This window comes from Odocoileus virginianus, chromosome 1 (assembly GCF_023699985.2).
Source record: "Odocoileus virginianus isolate 20LAN1187 ecotype Illinois chromosome 1, Ovbor_1.2, whole genome shotgun sequence".
NCBI lineage: Eukaryota > Metazoa > Chordata > Mammalia > Artiodactyla > Cervidae > Odocoileus > Odocoileus virginianus.
This window is the reverse complement of record NC_069674.1, coordinates 55178212-55199232: the sequence shown is the minus strand read 5'-3', so window position 1 is coordinate 55199232 and position 21021 is coordinate 55178212. Positions and strand designations below refer to the sequence as shown.

The following is a 21021-nucleotide window of genomic DNA, read 5'->3' as shown; positions in this document are numbered from 1 at the left end:
ACTTACTGTGCGGGGGGAGAGAGAAGAGATGAGCCATCTTATTATTAATTAATCTTAACACTTCTAGAAAACTTGAGCTTTGAATTCTGTAAGTTTTAATGAAAATCCTGCCTCTGGGCTAAAGGCTCACAGGCCGGGGCAGGGAGGAGCCTAAGGAGGCACTCTCTGCTGGGGGAGACCTCCATCATCCCACAGCTTGGCTGGGAACTGAGACTTTCAAAGGCTAAGTGTGCCCACCGTTAGACCAGCGACGATACCCTTGAGATTCCACGTCTGAGTCCAGCTACTGCTACTTCTGGGAGACGGTTGGCCATATCCTGTCAACTCAAGCAGAAAAAAGCACAGGTTCTGTTTCTGGATGATTTACTGGGTGTCCTACCAGGTTTCTCCGCCAGGGGGAGCTGTGAAGGGCAGTCTTGGACGCTTCCAGAGCCTTTGGGTCTTTCTCAGTGGAAAGTGGGGCGGGATGATCAGTGACAGGCTCCACTGGGTGCGATCATTACTTTTGAGAGCTCAGTTGGACCAGTGGACAGTCCAGGATAGCATACTGTTGGGAAACCACGAAGCATCTGTTCCAGTTGAGGGTAACAGAAACTCCGGGGATAAAATGAAGACAGCAAAAAAAATAGAAGAATTATTTTTAAATGCTGCTGCTTGTTGAGTTCTCACCATGTGCCAGGGAGAATGGCTGCCCCCCCTGGAGTTGAGCATGCTGGGAATTTTATAGATGTTATTTATTGTCTGCAGCCCTGAGGAGTTCTATCCTCACTTAATAAATAAGAAACCTGGGACTCAGCCAGACAAGCAGAACCTACAGGGGCCACAGCTTGGACACAAAAGATCTGGGAATTGGCAGCCAGGTCTGCTGCCTTCAAACCCTGGGCCTGTGGCTACCAAGCAATGCCTTCACTTCTGGGGTCCTCAGGTAACAAGCACCGCCCCCGCACCCCCATTCTGTGTCTGGGGTGTGAGGGTGCATCCAGCCAGTGCTAAGCAGAGGCACTGAGCCAACTCCAGTGTATGAGCTACCATTCAGCTCCCCAGCCTTTGGCTCAAATCAAGGGACTTTCACAAAGGTCGTTTAACTGGATTTTTCTCACCTCTTCTCACCTAAGAAGCCCTTTTCTTTCCACAGTTTCGTGCAAAAATCTGGCTAAAAGAACTTGGAGCATCTGAATGGTGAATGCAGGTGGAAGTTTTAACTGCAGATAAAGTACCAAAAAAGGTCAGCTCAGCTGAGAAGCACCCCTTCCTACCCACCACAACTTTTCATTCTAACGCGACTGCTTTCAGTCAAGACTCAGCTATCACAGGTTCCTGGTCTCCAGGCACTGCTCACCCACCCACTGGAGAGACAGCTCCTGGGAGTAGTGATGGGTGATGACCAGGTACCTGAAAAGCCCCCGGAAAGGGGTTTCCTTCCTGTGCTCACAACCAGTGGTGCTCCTGGGAGCCCGATGCCCCAGGTGTCCATCCTTTGATGGACGGGGCCCCTTTCACTGCCCATCCAGTCCTGGGCCCAACAAGTCACTAGATTCCCACTGGTGGTGATGGTGGTCCACACATTCACTGCCACTGTTAACTCTCTCACACGTCAGTGTCAGCAGCATAGGGCTGACATGTGTGCATGGGCTTTGGACTGAGTGTGGATCCTGTCTATGTACTTACTGGCTGTGTGACCTTCAGGAGGTGAAACTCTGTAAGCCTGTTTCTTCAGCTGTGAAATGGGCATTATATTCCCAGTCTCATAGGGACCCAGAGGAGACCCCAACCTGGGAAGGAAAGAGTACTTGATGACAGTTAACCCACACTTCCTGACCCCCGCCCCCAACTCCCACCCTCAAAGGAGGGCCCTCCCTCTCTTGATGCTCCCAGGCTTAGCTTCCTGGGGATCCAGAATCAACAGCTATTCCTCAGGGTTAGCAGATGGAGACTCTGGGTGGGGAATGCCTGGGGAACTGAAGGTGAACTGAAATGAGTGGGGAAGGAGGAAAGGAGATCATTCAAATAGTTCTTCAAAGTGATAGATGGTCCGGCAAAGGGGTCAGAGGATGAAGCACTGGATGGGAGGGAGGAGACAATCTAAAGATTGGACAGAGGTCTCCAAGGGTCAGTGAAGGTGTGACGGGTACCTCTGCATGATCTCAAGGTGAGGATGCAAAAGGAACTCCCAGGGTTAGGGGTGCCGTGTGCAGGACCCTGCAGGCCACAGCCTCTCCCCTTCCCCACCCCGCCCAAGACATTAGAACAGGGCACGAAACCCACACAGGACCGCGGACCGCCCCCAGGCTCTCACTGCAGCCAGGCAGGCTCATCTCTGTTTATTTTTTTCAAAACAAAACTAAAAATCATCACTCAAAATATTTGAGGAGAGTGCTCAAGTTAAAAGCTTTTCACAGGATTTGCAGTCAGAACATCGCAGACTGGTGGTCAGGAACGAGAGCTCGGCCTCCAGCCTCCAGCCTCCACTGCTGTTCCCCATGAGCTGCAGTCCAGGCAGTGGGGTGATGACCCCCGGTGGCTGAGGCTGGTGGCATCCACAGATCAGAGACATTCCAGTTCTGGTCAGACCATCCAGCACCTTGAGGGCCTGCTGGGCTCCCTCCCCCATGAGAGTCCACAAACTCTGTGAGGAAGGCAGCCAGGTTGCTGCCCAAGCACTGTCCACTGTCAGGGCAGGCGGTTCTGGCTCTGCATCTTCACGGGGAAGGGCAAACTCCCCGGGGGCAAGGGGTGGAACGCCTATTCGGTGTCATCATCGCTCGTGTTTAATGATGGCTTCACTCCGCTCCAGGGTGAGCCCGTTGCCGTTCCGAGTGCCTTCCTTCCTGCTCCAGTCCTTCTCCGTGTAAAACTCCGCAAGCACGGGGCAGTGTTCAGAAGCCACTCCGCCCCAAGACCAGTTATCTGGAATCCAAGGGTTCGTGAGGCCTTCTCTCACTACAGCCCAGTGGCCTGGAGGCAGAGGGAAGACAGACCCAGAGGTCAGGATGGGGGGTGGGTGGAGGCCAACACTGTACATAGTCTGCAAGCCTGGGCTCCCTGAAGAGACCCCTCAGTCACCTGGCTTGCCTGTGCAAATCAGCTGTCTCAGCCCATTGGATTTCCCAGACAAGTGAGGGTTTGCCAAGGAGGTGCTGAAACTACCCTGGGTCCAGGCCTCCTGCCCATTCACACACCTCCTGGCCCCCACACCGTCCTTATTTTCAAACACTTGCAATCTGACCAGTGAGGATAAGTGTTTGACACAGGGACACAGGTCCCACAAAGGCGTCCAAAGTGAAGGTCCTATTTCACAAAGCAAAGCTGCAAAGGCAGGTGGGAAAGGAGAAAGTTCTACAAAAAGGGTAAAGAAGAGAAAGTTACAGAAGTTTATGAGATAGTAAAGGTATTTTTAAAGTCAAGATTTAGAAACATGTGAAGCTCAAGGTGTGTTTAAGAAAGAGTGGAAGAGTCACAGAAGGAAGGATGGAGCAGTTAGAAGCATGGCCGTGGCCCTCAGTGAGAACCGTCCCAGATAATCAAATGGACCCAGGCCTGGGCTCCGGTGGCCTCCCTAGTGGCTGAGAGGGTGAAGAATCTATCTGCCTGTAATCAGGAGACCTGGGTTCAATCCCTGGGTTGGGAAGATCCCCTGGAGAAGGGAATGGCAACCCACTCCAGTATTCTTGCCTAGAGAATTCCGTGGACAGAGGAGTCTGGCAGGCTACAGTCCACAGGCTCGCAAAGAGTTGGACATGACTAAGCAACTAACTGTGGAAAATTCTTAAAGAGATGGGAATACCAGACCACCTGACCTGCCTCCTGAAAAATCTGTATGCAGCTCAGGAAGCAACAATTAGAACTGGACATGGAACAACAGACTGGTTCCAAATTGGGAAAGGAGTACGTCAAGGTTGTATATTGTCACCCTGCTTATTTAACTTCTATGCAGAGTCAGTCAGTCAGTTAGTCAGTTCAGTCACTCAGTCGTGTCTGACTCTTTGCGACCCCGTGAATCGCAGCATGCCAGGCCTCCCTGTCCATCACCAACTCTCGGAGTTTACTCAAACTCATGCCCATCAAGTTGGTGATGGCATTCAGCCATCTCATCCTCTGTCGTCCCCTTCTCCTCCTGCCCCCAATCCCTCCCAGCATCAGGGTCTTTTCCAGTGAGTCAACTCTTCACATGAGGTGGCCAAAGTACTGGAGTTTCAGCTTCAGCATCAGTCCTTCCAATGAACACCCAGGACTGATCTCCTTTAGGATAGACTGGTTGGATTTCCTTGCAGTTCAAGGGACTCTCAAGAGTCTTCTCCAACACTACAGTTCAAAAGCATCAATTTTTTGGTGCTCAGCTTTCTTCACAGTCCAACTCTTACATCCACAGAGTATATCATGAGAAATGCTGGGCTAGAGGAAGCACAAGCTGGAATCAAGATTTCTGGGAGAAATATCAATAACCTCAGATATGCAGATGACACCACCCTTATGGCAGAAAGCTAAGAACAACTAAAGAGCCTCTTGATGAAAGTGAAAGAGGAGAGTGAAAAAATTGACTTAAAGTCAACATTCAGAAAACTAAGATCATGGCATCCAGTCCCATCACTTCATGGCAAATAGATGGGGAAGCAATGGAATCAGTGACAGACTTTATTTTTTGGGCTCCAAAATCAGATGGTGATTGCAGCCATGAAATTAAAAGATGCTTGCTCCTTGGAAGAAAAGTTATGACCAACCTAGACAGCATATTAAAAAACAGAGAAATTACTTTGTTGTCAAAGGTCTGTATAGTCAAACCATGGTTTTTCCAGTAGTCATGTATGGATGTGAGAGTTGGACCATAAAGAATTGATGCTTTTGAAGTGTGGTGTTGGAGAAGACTCTTGAGAGTCCCTTGGACTGCAAGGAGATCCAACCAGTCCATCCTAAAGGAAATCAGTTCTGAATATTCATTGGAAGGACTGATGCTGAAGCTGAAACTCCAATACTTTGGCCACCTGATTCAAAGAACTGACTCATCTGAAAAGACCTCGATGCTGGGAAATATTGAAGGCGGGAGGAGAAGGGGATGACGGAGGATGAGATGGTTGGATGGCATCGCTGACTCAATGGACATGAGTTTGAGCAAACTCCGGGAGTTGGTGATGAGCAGGGAGGCCTGGTGTGCTGCGATTCATGGGGTCGCAGAGTCAGACATGACTGAGCAACTGAACTGACCTGAACTGAGCAACTAACACCTTCACTTTCAGGCCTGGATTCTGATGTGAGTTCTGCTGCCCAGGCAACAGTCCCACGATGGGGGCCACTGCTCCCTGCACCTCGCTTTCTACAGCTAAAGAGCAAGGGACAGATGCAATGGTTTCTAACTTTTCTCCAGCCCCATCTGCTCAAGCACTCCAGCACCGCCTCCCACTGCCACCGACCTCTGTCTGGCCAGCGGTGCATTTCTGCAAACTGCGTCTCGCCCAGTCTCATGACGGACACTCCCTCTGAGGCCTACTTTCTTCATCCTTTGGATTTTCCTATGACACAGTCCAACAGCACACTGGTGCCCGGGACTGGAAGTTCTAGGCCTGAGGATCCAAGTCTTGGCTGCACGTCCTGGTCTCACAGTGGGACTCCAGCATTGGTACTTAATTTTTTTTTTTTTTTTAACGTTTCTCTGAAGTATAATCTGCAACTATTTGGGTTTAGTAAGGGCTTCTCTGGTGACTCAGATGGTAAAGAATCTGCCTGCAGTGCAGGAGACAGGTTCGATCCCTGGGTCAGGAAGATTCCTTGGAGGAGGGAATGGCTACCCACTCCAGTATTCTTGCCTGGAAAATCACATGGACAGAGGAGCCTGGTGGGCTACAGTCCCTGGGGTCACAAAGATCGGACACGACAACTGATCAACTGACACTTTTCAAACTTTTGGTGCTTATCTTACTCTTCTTATCTTACGTCCAAAGACCCTACTGCCGCTTCTGTATTTTTATGAATGTTTCATGACCCAAAGTCTGCTCAGCAAGTGACTGGTTTTGGGGGAGTGCTTTTCAGTTCTGAGGTTACCCACCACACCCTGGTCTGGCAGAGTCCTGCCTAAGGCACTTCTGCATCCTATAGTGATGCCAGGTGACGTGTCAGCTCACCCCCAACTGCTGCTCTTCAGGGTGCTGATGGCATTGGTAAATCTCAGGCCACAACACACTGCCTGAGCATGACAGGGCTCAAGAAGGGTTTGCTGAAGGACTAAGTATCCTTAAAATTAGGCTAAGTTGGGGCTTCCCGGGTGGCCAGTGGATAAGAATCCACCTGCCAATGCAAGGAACATGGGTTTGAATTCCTGTCAAGTCGTGGGGCAACTACGCCCGTGTACTACAACTATCGAGCCCACGCTCTAGCGCCTGTGAACCACACCACTGAAGCCCACGTGCCCTGGAACACGTGCTCCACAAGAGAAATCACTGCAATGAGAAGCCCACGCACCACAACTAGAGAGTGGCCCCGACTCAGTGCAACTAGAGAAAGTTCGCAGCAAGGACCCAGTGCTGCCAGTCGATAACCAGGTCTGCCCGGGACGCATTTGCTTTGTCCCTGATGTAGGTCAGTGAATGCCTTTTAATTAGTTTTCAGAACCCCTTCACTCTTAAAAGTGGCTCTGTGTGAATGATAATTATACAGCCACCTGAACAGTAACCTGGTAAATGCCCGCAGAGGAGGGAAGGTCACTCCTGACTCTCGCTCAAACCAGACAATCGTGAACTGCCAGCTCAGACAGGTGACTCTCACTCTGTTTCTGAACAGCACACGTGCTTTACCTGTGAAAACCTTCTTTAAGCTTTTACTGATCCAGATGTTGTCCAGAGTCTTCGAGCCTTGAGGATTCTTGGTGCTGATGTTGGTAAAGGTGTGTGCGGGGATCAGGTGGTGGAATTTTTCTTTCCTCAAGATATCATAGTCACTGCTGTCCGGCCCCTGGCCAAAATCCCCTAAAACTATCACGTCTTTTTCTCCTAGAAGTAGAAGAAAGAAATTCAGAAATGTAAGAAGTGGTGGGGAGTTAGCCCAACACTGACCACCACTCATTTAAGTAGGATCGTGACTGTCTGATCTGACTCACCAGGGTTAGGACTGTGGCATGGTTCTTATTCTCCCAATTTTCCCAAGTGCCTTGTGCAATACCTCCTCACCGCACCCCCCGGCCCTGCAAGCCTTCAGAGTAGTTTAGTGACACATTTGGTTGGTATCATGTCAACATCACCTCTGTTCTGGATCATGGGTTCTGAATCTCATAGCACAAAAAGGCCCCAAGGGTCTTGCCCATATTGTTAACAAAAGCTCAACAAACATTTACTGAGCACAGAAGGAAGCCCAAATGAAGACACAGGAAGAAGACAGACATCTACAAGCCGAGGAGAGGCCTCAGAAGAAACCGCCCCTGCCAACACCTTGATCATGGACTTTCCAGCCTTCAGGACTGTAAGAAAATAAATGCCTGTTATTTAAGTCATCCAATCTGTGGTATTTTGTTATGGAACCCCAGCACACTAATATAGGGCAAAATACTTTAAAGTATTTTCAACATCTCTCTCAAACTCAAGTTTGATTTACAAGAGTAAGTGGGATAGTTATGAAGTATTTTCCAAAGTGAGGAGACATTCAGAAAGAACAGTGGGCCCCAGCTTGGCTCCCTGGGATTCCGGTCCACTGCCTGACCATCACTTCCTGTCTCGAAGTTCCCCTCATGGGAGCCACGTTACCACAGGGAGAAACACTGCAAGAAAAGCTTTAAGGAAAGCAGTTCATAACCAAGGGCCAAATGCACCTGAGACACTCAGCAAATCTTCAGGGACACGAATATGCGTCAATAACAATGGCTTAGAGACAAAGAAATCTAAAGTGAAATGACACACGCCACCAGCAGAGGGCACTCATGTTCTGCACATGACATCCTCTTCCGGGGGCCCTGAGGGAGGGAAGGGGATGGAAGGAAGTCTTTCCTGCAGCCATTGTGTGACCAACAAGAGAGGCAACTGTGACCCTCATGCTAGATCCTAACAACCCTGGCACCCAGAGCGGGGCGAGCCCAACTAAGCTGGTCGTGAGAAGTCAGTGCGAACTTCCAACAGGAGAGTCAACTTATGAATAATACTAATAACAACTACGTGGCCAGTGTTAATGACCCTCCGCTGAGTCGTCACCGTGTGCCGGGGACCTCTTGCAGGTGAGAAGCTGAGGCTCTGACCAAACTCACCAAGCCAGCCCTCAAATCCAGGCCTCTTTACACAGAGCTAGGATGGAAGAGCCCCACACGCTTGGAACAGTCTGCTGCCTGGCAGACGTCAGAGAAACACGCGCGGAAGAAATAGTGAACAAAGCACGAGGAAAACTGCAGAATTAAGGTGCAACGTATTTTTTAAAAGGAATGAATAGAAAGATGCTACCTTTGTTAAATTTCAAGGAAAACTTAGGAAAGACTGAGACAGAGGTTTCCATATAATGAGAGGTTTTCATTAGGATACAAACATGAAATATTTGAGCCAAAAAAAGACAGCTCTGGAGGTTTTCCTGGTGGCTCAGTGATAAAGAATCCACCGACCAATGCAAGAGACATGGGTTCAATCCCTGGTCTGGGATGATCCCACATGCCACAGGACAACTAAGCTCGTGTACCACAGCTATTAAGCCTATGCTCTAGAGCCCAAAAGCCACAGCTGATGAAGACTGCACATCCTACAGCCTGTGCTCCACAACAAGAGAAGCCACCACAATGAGAAGCCTTTGTACTGCAACTAGAGAGTAGCCCCCGCTCACTGCAACTAGAGAAAGCCCATGTGCCACAATGAAGACTCAGCACTGACAAAAAAAATATATATATATATATATATATATATATATATATATATATATTTTTTTTTTTTTTTAAGAAAAGAAAATTCTGAACCCAGGAGAGATGCTGGTGTCAGGTGTCAATAAACCAAGCTCTCTGTAACTTCAGGAATGAAAATAATGGCTCATTTTGGATTGGACTGTCCAGGTTTCTTGCAACTGAACTACTTTGGTTAAAGCAGTTTGGTGATGACATGGAGACACTCCCTGCCTCTGACAACCCACAGACGTGCAGGGCCCTAAATTCTCCTAGGAAGCTGTCCACCAAGGTGGGCTCCACAGTTATCCTCTGAGTTTCTAGGAGTTAGGGCTTCCCAGGTGGCCCTAGTGGTAAATAACCTGCCTACCAATGCAGGAGACCCAGAAGACGCAGGTTCGATCCCTGGGTCAGGAAGATCCCCTGGAGGAGGGCATGGCAATCCACTCCAGTATTCTTGCCTGGAGAATCCCATGGCCAGAGGAGCTGCCTGGTAGGCTACAGTCCCTGGGGCCGCAAAGAATCAGACACTACTGAGCACACACATTTTCCAGGAGCGAAGGGAGAATGTTTGGGGCTGACTTCCTCAGAGTCCTAGATTTATAAAATGCTGGTGACAACAGCAGGAGCCAGGCCCCACTGGGGGTGTCTTACTCAGATGCCAAGCATGACCCTGCCTTGTTTGACTCTGGCTGAGTTCACAGAGCAGGCCCTAGGGGGGTGGGCAGTCTGAATGAAGAAAATTCTATCAGTGGATGGGCACCCCACCCTCAGCCCTCACTGACGTCAGTCAATCTGGCTGCACATTCCAGACAAAGATGGAAAGGCCCAGAGTTTGCTAACCAAATCGACTCTGTTTGCTCTGATAGAAAGAAGCCTGTGGAATAAAGGTTCAGTCTTTGTTTGAGCCAAACCACCTCTGCTCATCGATTTACCCAAGCTACCCCTTGGGCAGGTTGCAGCACTTCCTGATTCCTTGGCTCTGCCGTGTCACCATTTACCAACAGGCTGGATGTTAGTCATACGCAGGGGGACACAGGGACATGAGTCATTGTCCTTACCTGGGCATGTCAAGGCTGAGCCAGGCTGTGGCTCAATAGTCCTTGGCAGCTTGAAACAATACCCTGCCCAGGTCTTCTGACAAATACCTGATCCCCACCTGAACATCAGAAAAGACAGCAAGGGCCTATGGTTATCAGAGAAGTGAGGGACTGGCATATTCCCTTCCTCCTTCCGTATAAGGGAAAAGCTTGAAATCAAGAACAACAGAAATGTCCACAGATTTAAAAGCTATCAAGTCATCCTTCATAATGAGTTAGAGACTAGCCGTGGGTGAACAGTCTCCCACATAGTTGCCCCTTGGATGAAGTATCTTGCCTTAAACATCTTTCTGACTTTTTTTTTTAGCCCAAAGGCTCATAATTTAAGGAAAACACTGGCCGCAGCACATCCTGGTTTGAAATGTAAGCTGTACATCAATGTTCATAAGAGCATTATCCATAACAGCCAAAAGATGGAAATAAGTGTCCAAGGGTCCGTTGACTCACAAATGGAATAGTATTTGGCCATAAAAATGAAAGGAAATTCTGATATATACTACAAGCCATAAAGACATAATGTAAGTGAAATAAACTGGCCAAAAAAGGACAAATATTGTAAGGTTCCACTTAGATGAGATGCCTAGAGTGATCAAGTTCATAGAAACAAAGTAGAAAGGTGACTGTCAGGGTCTGGAAGGGAAGGGAATTTGTGTTTAATGGGTACAGAGTTTCAGTTTGGGAAGATGAAAAAGTTCTAGAGATGGATGGTGGTCACGGTTATAAAGTAATGTAAATATACTTAAAACCACTGACCTGTAACTTAAAAATGGTTAAGATGGCAAGTCTCATGTCATGATAAAACTCTTCAACTCTTCAAAATGAACTATCTTTGAACTATCTTTGTAGCCAAATCTTCATAAGTCACCTTGTAGGGGGCCAATTTAACAAGGGAAAAAAGGCTTAGCAAGCTAGGAATACAGATTAAGACTCTAGAATACAGAAGAGAATTGCAGGCCTCCAGCTGTGAAACCTCACCTGGAGACGCTCAGTATTCTGAAAAACCAAGCCAAGCTGAACACACCCCAGTCTTTATAGCTGTGTCAACTTTCAACTCTTCCTCCTTGAAACCCACACACGGAAAACGTTTGGTATTATTGGGGGGAAAGCACAGAGCCGACCTGTCTTCTGAAGTCCCACTCTTTTCAGTGTTCTCTTCATCCCCCTGGCATGTTTTTGAGTCAATTCATGTCTGCTGAGCCCCTACTATATGCTGGGTCCTTCATCAGATGTCCACCCAGCCCTGGGCACCCTGTGAGCCCCTGAAGAGTGGTGACCTCCCAGACATCCTACAGCCATTTGAAGGAGCTAAGATTCAAGTCCAGTGTTTCTGTCAGTGTCAGGGCTCTGCCAGCAAGATCTGCAATCCACCAGGAAGGAAAGGACTCATCAGGACTCCCCCACTCCCCTAGTCACCAACTCTCTTTCACAAGAAGAGCAGGCACACATCTTCAGGGGACACCATCACCGGAGCACACGGGGTCAGTGGAGCCCATGATGAGGGTCACGGGGGAGGATATCATCACTCAGTTTCTCCTTCTCCCAGTGCTGTTCATCCAAGAGAGGCTGGAGAGCCACAAAACCCCCACTGTGGAACCCACATGCCAGACCCACAGAGACAGCTGTGAGCGTGCCCGGGGCACTGGGCTTCCCAGGATGCAGGCGGCATGGCGGTTTCCTGTACATCGCTCAGTACGCATCACTGCCCACGGGGCAGCCAGCCTATGGGAGGGGAGAGATGCCGGGAAGGGGCACCCCTCACCTATCCTGCAGAAGTGGGAGCTGCTAGCCCAGCCGCACAGAAAGATGGTTCCTACCTTTCAGGGTTTCCTGCAAGGTCTGTGTGAAGCTAGCCCAGCGATGGCTGTCACTGTGATTCTTGCTCAGGTTTTCACCCCCTGGGAGGGTCAGGGTCGCCAGGTGAAGGTTCACCAGCGTCAAGTCATGACTTCCTACCTGGGCAAGATGAAACAAGGCACCAGAGACAGGTTGAGATGCTCTCATTGCCTGCGTCCATTACCTCCAACCCCCAAGCAGTTTCGCGAACAGCCCTGACGATGGGAAACACACACGAGGCAGCTCACCCTGGAGGAAGGGGAGGTGGCCATCGTGAGAGCTTCCTGAGGCCCTTGCAGGACCGAGACCTCTCTTGTCCTATCACGGGGACCCCCTACATTGCACCCCTTTACTCCTCCTTAAGCCCTGGAAAATCAGGCACATCTAGAAACGTCAATTTTTTGTGTTTTTTCCTTCTGAGCAACTATAAAGGAGGAAGAGGTGATGTTAGCAGCTGGTTGTTAATGAAGACCTGGGGCTCTCCCTACAGGGCCAGCCTGTCACCCCCCACCCCCGCCAGGATTTGCGGCTGGGCCCCGCCTCCTTCCCCACTTCCCCACATCCCACCCACCCCATGCGCTCCCTTCCCCCCCTAGAGATCACGGTGCCTGATGCTCAGTGATTTCAAACATGAAGAATGAAAGCTGGCTGAGCCCTGTAGCACAGGCTATGCCCCGCCTGCATCCCCAGAGCAGGGGCAGAATCGTGACGTCAGAGTCAGTCTCCTGGGCACCAAAGCACTGCTCAGCGGCTCTGGGTTTGGCAGCCCCACCCTTCTGTTTGTCATGGCAACAAACACTAACCTCTGCCAGGAAGCGGGGGTGTGCAGAGGGCACCCCCAAGTGGGGGCTGCCAGTTTCATCTGACAGAGGTGACCCCAGTTTGCCATCACCACGGCCCCACTTAGGGGGGCTCTCTCTGCGGCCGTGGCTCTGACCTCAAGGGAGACACCTTCCGCCGTGCGCAAGGAAACCCTGCCTGGGGAGAAAAGCCACGTCTCTGTCCCCACAACCTGCCTGGCCTAGGATGTGACACGAAGCACAGTGGCCTCATACCTGTCCGGGGATCACTTCCTTCAAAGGATTTGAGCCAATAATTCAATCTGAGAGCATTTCTTAATGATCTTTAAAACCAGCCCACCTCTGAGAGATACTAGCTGGTTCTGCCTGTTGCCTTGCTTGGCCAAAGCCAGTGCAGCCACTTCACATAGAAAAGGGACCTGGGGAGGAGGGTTCAGGGGTGATACCTGGCCGACTGACACATCAGTGCCAAAAGCACAACCCACAGACACCCCGGGTTGTGTGCATGCACATGGAACGTCAACATCTCTGCAGCTTTGCGAGTGAGGAGAGGGGGAGCGTGGGCAGGACCCCCGACCACAGTCAGCACAGCCGCCAGCTCTCAGGCAGCCCCAGCCCGGAGCTGCCAGAGAGAAACTGCTGAGGTCTGCGGCAACCCTCTGGCTCCAGAGCATATAGGAGGGGGGGTCCCAGCCTGGCAGCTAGCTTGCTGGGCTCTGGGACAAGGGACCACTCTCGCCCAACCCTGTGACTTCTGAGGGGAAAGACCAACTGCTGACTTGGTGATCTGTTTTGGCTCCTGCCTTTTCCTCCTTCCTGATGCCCAGTTTCTGACTGCTCTGCATGAATACTTCCCAGGGCATCCAGGGGAATCGGAGAGACAGCTCAGGTCAGTCTGCTTGCTGCTCCCAACTCTGGAGAGAGAGGGCTCGTCTGGAGGTGTCAGTGGCCCCACCACCCAGAAGCTCCTTCTGGGCCCCTGCCAAGCCCCAGTGACCCCTGGAGGGCTCCCTAGTAAGAGAAGGGTGTCCTCAGAGCAGTTCGGCTGCCCTCTAATCCAGAGATTCCAAAACACCCGGCTTCCTTACCCAACGCTGGGAGCACTTATGAAGCGCAGGAGGTGATTCTGGAAACCAGGCATTGTGAGTGTCTGGAGCAGGGTCCAGGAAACCCTGATTTTAAGAAAATCTCTCTAGGTGATTCTGCTGCTTATCAGGTTTGGGAAGCGGCCATTTGACCTCCTTCCCGCCCAGAGGTCCAAGTTACCAGAGCTATGATCTCCCCCAAATTCCTCTCCTTCCTGCTGTGGACAAGTTCCCAGTCGAGGGAACCCCGACTGTGTGTGCTGACCCAGCCCCGAGAGAGAATCAAACCCAGGCAAAAAGGTGAGCTCCTCTGGCTCACAGTTCAAAGTAGGCTTTTCTCCTTTTCAGAAGGAGTGGCCCCGCACAGCAATAGGAGTGATACCTTAAACCTTGCGAGGTACGGGCTAGGGCACGCCGGCTTCCCATGCCCATTGCTGGGTGAGCTCTCCTGCCAGGCGGCATCTCTCAGCTCCACCCCGGCCGCTGTGTCCCACAGGAACCCTGCAAACCCGGCACCCTGCGGGAGAAGACGAGGTGTTAGTGTGCAGAGAGGTCTGTCTGGTGGGGTGCTCAGCCCCGAGCTGGGAGCAGCAGGCAAGGCCAGGAGAAGACAGAGGGAAAGCTGCAGACTCTACACTGGGTCTGGGGGTGACCTGCGGGGTCACTGGGTGACCGGGGGCTGTTTCTGAGACAAAAGCATATCCCTAAACCACAGCATGTTCCTCCTTGTCACCCCAACAAATTTCCCAGACCAGCACTTTCAGAGGGGTTCACACAGCTGGAGTGCTTGGGCTCTTCTTTAGAAGGGGCATGTTGCAGGGAAGATCCCAGACTAGGCACAGGATTATCTTTTTAATCATCACATCCCATAGGATGGCCACTCACATGCCCATCTGTCATGTGAAGACTCAGCTGCTCAGAGAGGTTAAGTAACTTCCCTGAAACCCCACAGTTGATAAATGGTAATGCTGAGGATCAAATACAAGACTCCAAGAGGTGGCTTTGGTTACTGAGCAGCTGCCAGCTTCCAGCTCAGCACCACCTGCTTCCTCATGGGTACCCTGCCAGGCACTGGCCCATGTCTGCTAAATAAGCATTCAATGCACAGTAGCCTTTAAAATTCTATAGCCACTCTGTGAGTTGAGGGAGGAGCTGTTGATCCCATTTTACAGATGAAGGAGCTGAGGCTGAGCGATCTGAGAGGCAGCCACACACTGTTACCCAGTGGCCTTGACACCCGACCTGGAGTAGGGTTACCTGACTTGAAAATCTCCAACAGGCTCCATCAGGCTCAGTCAAGGTCCTGGGCTTGCAAACAGTGAAAGAGGCTAGGTTTCTGGGTCTAGTTTTCTCACCATGAACATCTAGTATGTAGCACAGTGCCTGACACACAGTAACTTTTCTAATAATTTGCTGAACAGATAAACAGTGTTAAATGGACTGTGTGTCCTGTGAACCTATACATATATGTGTGTAAAGTGCCTTTTAAAAAAATGTGTGAAAGTATTAGTTGCTCAGTTGTGTTTGACTCTTTTTGACCCCAAGGACTAGAACTCACCAGGCTCCTCTGTCCATGGAATTCTCCAGGCAAGAATACTGGAGTGGGTAGCCACGCCCTTCTCTACGGGATCTTCCCGACCCAGGGATTGAACCTGGGTCTCCCACATTGTAGGCAGATTCTTTACCATCTGAGCCATTAAAAACATTTTTTAAATGACTTTTGTATATTTATTTATGGCTCTGCTGGGTCTTCATTGCTACACCAGCTTTCCTCTAGTTGTGCCAAGTGGGGGCTCCTCTCTCGCTGCAGTGCGTGCATTTCTCACTGCAGTGGCTTCTCTTGTTGCAGAGCAAGGGGTCTAGAGGGCTTCAGTCTTTGCTGCCTGGGGGATCAGTAGCTGTGTTTCCTGGGCTCTAGAGCACAGATTCAATAGTCATGGTGTGGGCTGAGTTGCTCCGCAGCACGTGGGATCTTATCGGACCCGGGATGGCACCCCTGTCTCCTGAACTGGCAGGCAGATTCTTTACCAATGAGCCACCAGGGAAGCCTCCCAGCCCTGTTTTTTAAGTTTATTTTTATTTTACTTTTGGCTGCACCATGCAGCCTGTGGGAACACAGATCTCTGACCAGGATTGAACCCGGTACCCTGGCAGGGAGAGTGTAGAGTCCTAACCACTGGACCACTAGGGAAGTCCCCTGTTAGTATTATTTCTATGATGACTGAGAAGGGACAGTCATGGGCTGGAGTGGTAAAGGCCAGATACCTTCCAATTATCCTGTATTTCCAACCTCCTGGCTACCACCTGCAGCAATCACTTACACCCCAAACCCAGAGAAATAAGATTTACAGCACACTTTAAAGTAGGAGCTAAAAAGAAAGCTTATTGTCAATAAGTGACTGGATACTTTTAATCCAGTAAACATTACAATTTAAAAGTCCCAGATCTCCATATCACTCAGATAAGTATTTATATCATGTGTGTTTATAAGCATATTAGGTATACTAGAGATACAAACGGGCTTCTCACATGGCTCAGTGGTAAAGAATCCACCTGCCAATGCAAAGCCACAGGAGATGAGGGTTTGATCCTTGGGTTGGGAAGATCCCTTGGAGAAGAGAATGGCAACCCACTCCACTATTCTTGCCAGGATGATCCCATGGACAGAGGAGCCTGGTGGGCTACAGTCCAAGGGTCACGAAGAGTCAGACACAATTGACATGCACACAGCACCAACACCTAGAGATAAAAATATAACATCTGCATTTATAGGAAAATTTTGTAATCCACTCATAATTAACTATCAGGAGCCTTTTTTTAAAATCTAAAACTCTACCGATGTTGAATATTTCAAGTGAGTAAAGACTGGTCTTGAATATATGTAGGAGTGAAAATATATACATAGAGATATTTACCTAAACCCATATGGGCAATACTAATGAGAGAAAATTCAAAATTAAAATCTGCTGAATGTTTCCACAGACCATTTCCATATGCACAATTTTTACCACTAAAGCGAATATTTCATGTATGAATTAAGTGAATCTGAAGTTCTCAGTCAATGAACAATGGGCTCTCTACAAACTTGGCAGAGGCTGGAACCGCGGAGAAGGGATTAGAAGGACAAAGGACAGAAATACCCCATTTGCTGCCTTGGCTCCAGACAGGATTTCTCCTCTCCTCCCAACACCCAAGTTCCCATTTCTATCTGGGCAGCAGGCCATTCCTGATCCAAACAGGAAATAAGAACCAGGGCATTTTGCAACAAATGGCAAAGAGCTAAAAAATGGGCAGAAATACAACATTACATCAAGGATGTTGGCAAAGGAAAGGTTTTAAACGTCTGTGATTGGAAAAAAGAAAATGGAAAGAAAAGTCCCGTTCTGCAGATGAGGGTACCTTTTGGAGCTGAGTCGAGGGCGCCTCTGAAACCACGGCCTTCCAGCATCCCCGGGGCCCTTTCCACTTGCGGATGTTGGGCAGGACTGGTTGGTTTAGCTCCGTACAGAACTGTGAAGACAGAGAACACGTCGGTGTGTGCTCCCGCCTGAGGTAGCTCCTGCTGCAGGCAGCCTGAGGAGCCAGAAAACGCGGGATCCTGACTCCTCAGCCTGATTCAGACACTTGTCACACCTCGTCCTTGTGTTTTCAGAAGCCAGGGTTTATGAAGACCAGGATGACAAAACAAGTCTTGAAAATTAAAAAACAAACTGTCCGCCGGTGAAATATACAATTATCACCTGGAGAATTTTAGCTTAGAGCAAGCCATTCTCTTTGTAGCAACCCACCCCAAATAGTTCAAAAGCAGTTGTCAGAATCTTTTTAATCCTTGAAAAAATCAGTGGTTAAGGGCCCAGAAGAGTCTAGAACAGTATCAAATGCAGAGGGAAGAACATGGATACGTGGTACTTTTCCACCCCTGTTAGAGGCACAAAAATAGACCCCCAGAAAGTAGTCAATAATTGTGAAATAACTTTAAATAGTGACAGGTGGTCACTAAACTTAATGTCACGGTCATTTCATAATGTATAAAATTACTGGATCACTATGTTGTACATCTGAGACTAATACAATATTGTAAATCAATTATACTTCAATTTAAAAAGTGCCAACTGACTCTCCCTTCACCATGCACCACCATATTGTTCACCTTGGTTTTCCTCTGAGAAGAAAGACCCCTCATGAGTGGTTGCTAAGTCTCATGTATGTTTTCAGGGTGAGCTCCTTTTCCTGTATGTGTGTTTCACCAATATTTAACTGTAAGGTGACTTTATCATCAAGACAAAATAAAATCATACAAAGTATTAATAAAATCAGGAATTGAAAAACTACAGGTTTCAGAATCCATGTGCCAGTTCCTCTAAGTCGTGCCTCAAACACAATCCCATCTCTTGGGGCTGGTTCTTTTAAGGGGTCTCCGGAATTTGTCAGATTTGGTCTGTTTGAGATGCTCTGATACCTGGTGCTGCCCCTTCCGGGTGACACCTCCGGTCCCTGCACTTCATGCACCTTGGGCAACCTACTCAGCCCTTCCTCTGCCCGGCCCTATCAGCCAGTCTCTGGGCTTCCTTTCGGAGGCATCATTGCCATCTCCTCAAAGAGCCACCCTTAAGTAACCTCAGCCCCACAGCTTCAGCTTACACTTCTACCCCAAACGCCCCCAAATCTGTACCAGCAGCTCAGATTTCTCTCTTGAGTTTTAAGTTGTATTTTGACTTCCTTTTTAACATTTCCATCAGAAGATTTCCACAGAAGCACAAACCCAGCAGGTCCCAAAGGAACATGCCATTCCCCTCCCCGAAGTGCATCTCAATTCCTGGCATAAGCATCCTTCCAGCTACTCTGACTCTGCCCTCTCCTCCCACAGGCTAGCGCTCCCCAGACCACATGCAGCATCACGTCTGTCGGAAGCGCCCTCTTTCTATTCTCCAATCCCACTGTTATGGGCCATTTCAGAGCTCCATATTCTCCCACCTGGCTCACTGGCATAGCTTATTAGAGGTCTCTCTGCCTCTCTGTCATTCAATCCCCTCCCATCTGTCCACTGGGTAAGCTGTGATGGCTATACTGACACACCATCCCTGTGGTTCTCAAAGTGTGGTCCAGGGCCCAGGAACATCAGCATCCCCTGGGAACTTGTAGGAAACTCTCTGGCCCCACCCTAGACCTGCCAGATCAGAAACTCTAGGGTGAGGCCCAGTAAATGTGTTTTAACAAGCCCTTTGGTGATTTGGATGCCAGCTAAGATCTGAGAACCACTGCAGCTTCCACTCTTCCCTAAGCATCTGCCTCAGATCGGGGTGATGTTGTGGGCTGGCAGCGAGTGGTCTGTAGGCAGCCTCCTCCAGGGATGCCTTGGCTGCAGAGAGCTGCTCTCATGCCCCTCCTGGGCCGTTCACATCCAGCGGCTGAGACAGGCCAGGGTCTGATGGTCTGGTCTCTGCTCTCCTGTTGCTCGAGCTCTGAGAGAGAAGATGAATCATTTCTCTAGTGACAAGCACTATGGAGGAAACAAATTCGGGCAAGGATGGAGCCTCCGGGGAGGGTTACCTGCTTTTACAGTTACATGTTTGTGTGTCTGCCTCTTCCCAGTAGTGGATGCCACAAGAGCAGGGGCTGTCCCCAGGTTGACTTTAGAAAGCCCACCTGGCAGAGCATGGTGCCCAGTGAAGCTCTACAAGCATCGGCTGGTGAAGCAGGAAATTTCAGGGAAGATCACCATTCTCAAATCCAGGTATGAGAGACAAAAGGAGGAATTTCTTCTTGAGGCTATTTAAGTAACTGCTTCAATCTTAATCTGACTTTGAGTTTGCCTGGGAAAGGTTCTCTCTGGGATGTGGTCCTCAGTGACTTTTATCCATTCCCCTTTCAACACTGCCACGGATGGTGTTATTCCCAATGGGGGGACTTCACCCCGGATGAATCCCCATAGCCAGATGGTCCTGGCTGGTAGCCACCCTTGGGTAGGAAATGAAGCACTCTGGAAAATGCATGCAGAATTTATCGACTCTAACTTTAGGAATCCAGCGAGAAAATGTACTTCCAGAGGGTCCAATTTCCTGCCGGGGACTCATTCACTTGCTGAGTGATCATTAGAGTTGAATCCAAGAGTCATTAAAAAGGAGCATAGCTCTCCAGTGTCCATCTGGTGCCTCACTGCTCTCCACATAGGCAGGCCTGAACCTGGCTGCTTGCCTGCATCTCTGAAGATGCACCCCAGGAACCTCTAGCTTTTAAAAAGCCCCTGAGGTGATTAGCCAACCAGCTACACTGGAGAGCTCCAGCCTCTGAGGCCGTGCTGTGCTGGGAAGAGCAATCTGCAGGCAGCCAGAAAGCTCATCTCTCCTGACCCTCACAGGTCAGGAGAGACACTGTTTTTCATGCACGCCTCTCTCAAAGATGGGCTCTGGGGACAAGCTTCGTGCTGGTTCAAGCGTGAGCATCGGTATCACTGGGAACTTAAAATGCTATCAGAATCTGAGTGTCTGAGTGAGACCTGGCAAGCTGCCTTTTAACATCCCTCCCAGGTGACTCTGGTTCAGGTTTAAAGCTGGCATTACGGAATGAAGGAAATATATTTTCCTTTTCTTTGTTTTATATTTAAAAGTCTTTCCCTCACAGGTAAACTCTGGAAGACAAGGAACCACGATTCCTGAACCTTAAGGGTAGCCTGTATTTTGTAGATCTGAAGCTTCGCCCTTGATGCTTCTCTCAGCCCACAGAGTAGGTGATCCTTCTCTCTGCCTCCTTTTTCAGTTTCTTATGTTACTGGGGACAATTAATAATATAAGGGGGGCTTCCCTGGTGGCTCAGAGGTAAAGAAATCTGCCTGCAAGGCAGGAAATGCAGGAGACCTAGGTTAGATTCCTGGGTTGGGAAGATCCCCTACAGGAAGAAATGGCAACCCACTTCAGTATTCTTGACTGAAAAATTCCATGGACGGAGGAACCTGGCAGGCTACAGTCTATGGGGCTGCAAAGAGTCGGACATGACTGATCAACTGAACATGCATACACAATAAAAGGGACCAAGGAGAACAGTGTTTATGGCTGAAAGCATTCTATGCCTCAATTTTCATGATCAGCATTAGGTAACAGGTATTTTCTCCTATTTCTAGAACTGAAAAAAGAATTGGCACAATTAAAAATGAAATTTAAAAAAAGAGCAAGAAAAAAATTGCCAGCTTGATAACTTAGCTGACCGCTTGCACTAACAGTTCACAGCAAATCTGAGGAGAGCACCTTTAAATCCTTGCTACTCAGTGTGTGGTCCATGGACCAGTAGCATCAACCTCACCTGGGGGCATGTTAGAAATGCAAGCTCTCAGGCCCACCCACACCAGTGCCCTGGAATCTGCACTGTCACAGGATCCC

The 21021-nt window shown here is 49.3% G+C and overlaps 1 protein-coding gene across 2 annotated transcripts in view; it reads right to left on the bottom strand.

Annotated features, from left to right (window-relative positions):
- Nucleotides 1-2305: 2305 nt before the first annotated feature.
- Nucleotides 2306-21021, bottom strand: part of EEPD1 (endonuclease/exonuclease/phosphatase family domain containing 1) — a 123386-nt gene continuing 104670 nt past the window's right edge. For both annotated transcript variants that reach the window (XM_070468436.1, XM_070468446.1), the window contains exons 4-8: nucleotides 17048-17158; nucleotides 14031-14165; nucleotides 11745-11883; nucleotides 6783-6977; nucleotides 2306-2955 (exon numbers count right to left, since the gene is read on the bottom strand). In XM_070468436.1, coding sequence (XP_070324537.1) covers nucleotides 2756-2955; nucleotides 6783-6977; nucleotides 11745-11883; nucleotides 14031-14165; nucleotides 17048-17158 — 780 coding nt within the window. In that variant the 3' untranslated portion in view covers nucleotides 2306-2755. The remainder of the gene's footprint in view (nucleotides 2956-6782; nucleotides 6978-11744; nucleotides 11884-14030; nucleotides 14166-17047; nucleotides 17159-21021) is intronic.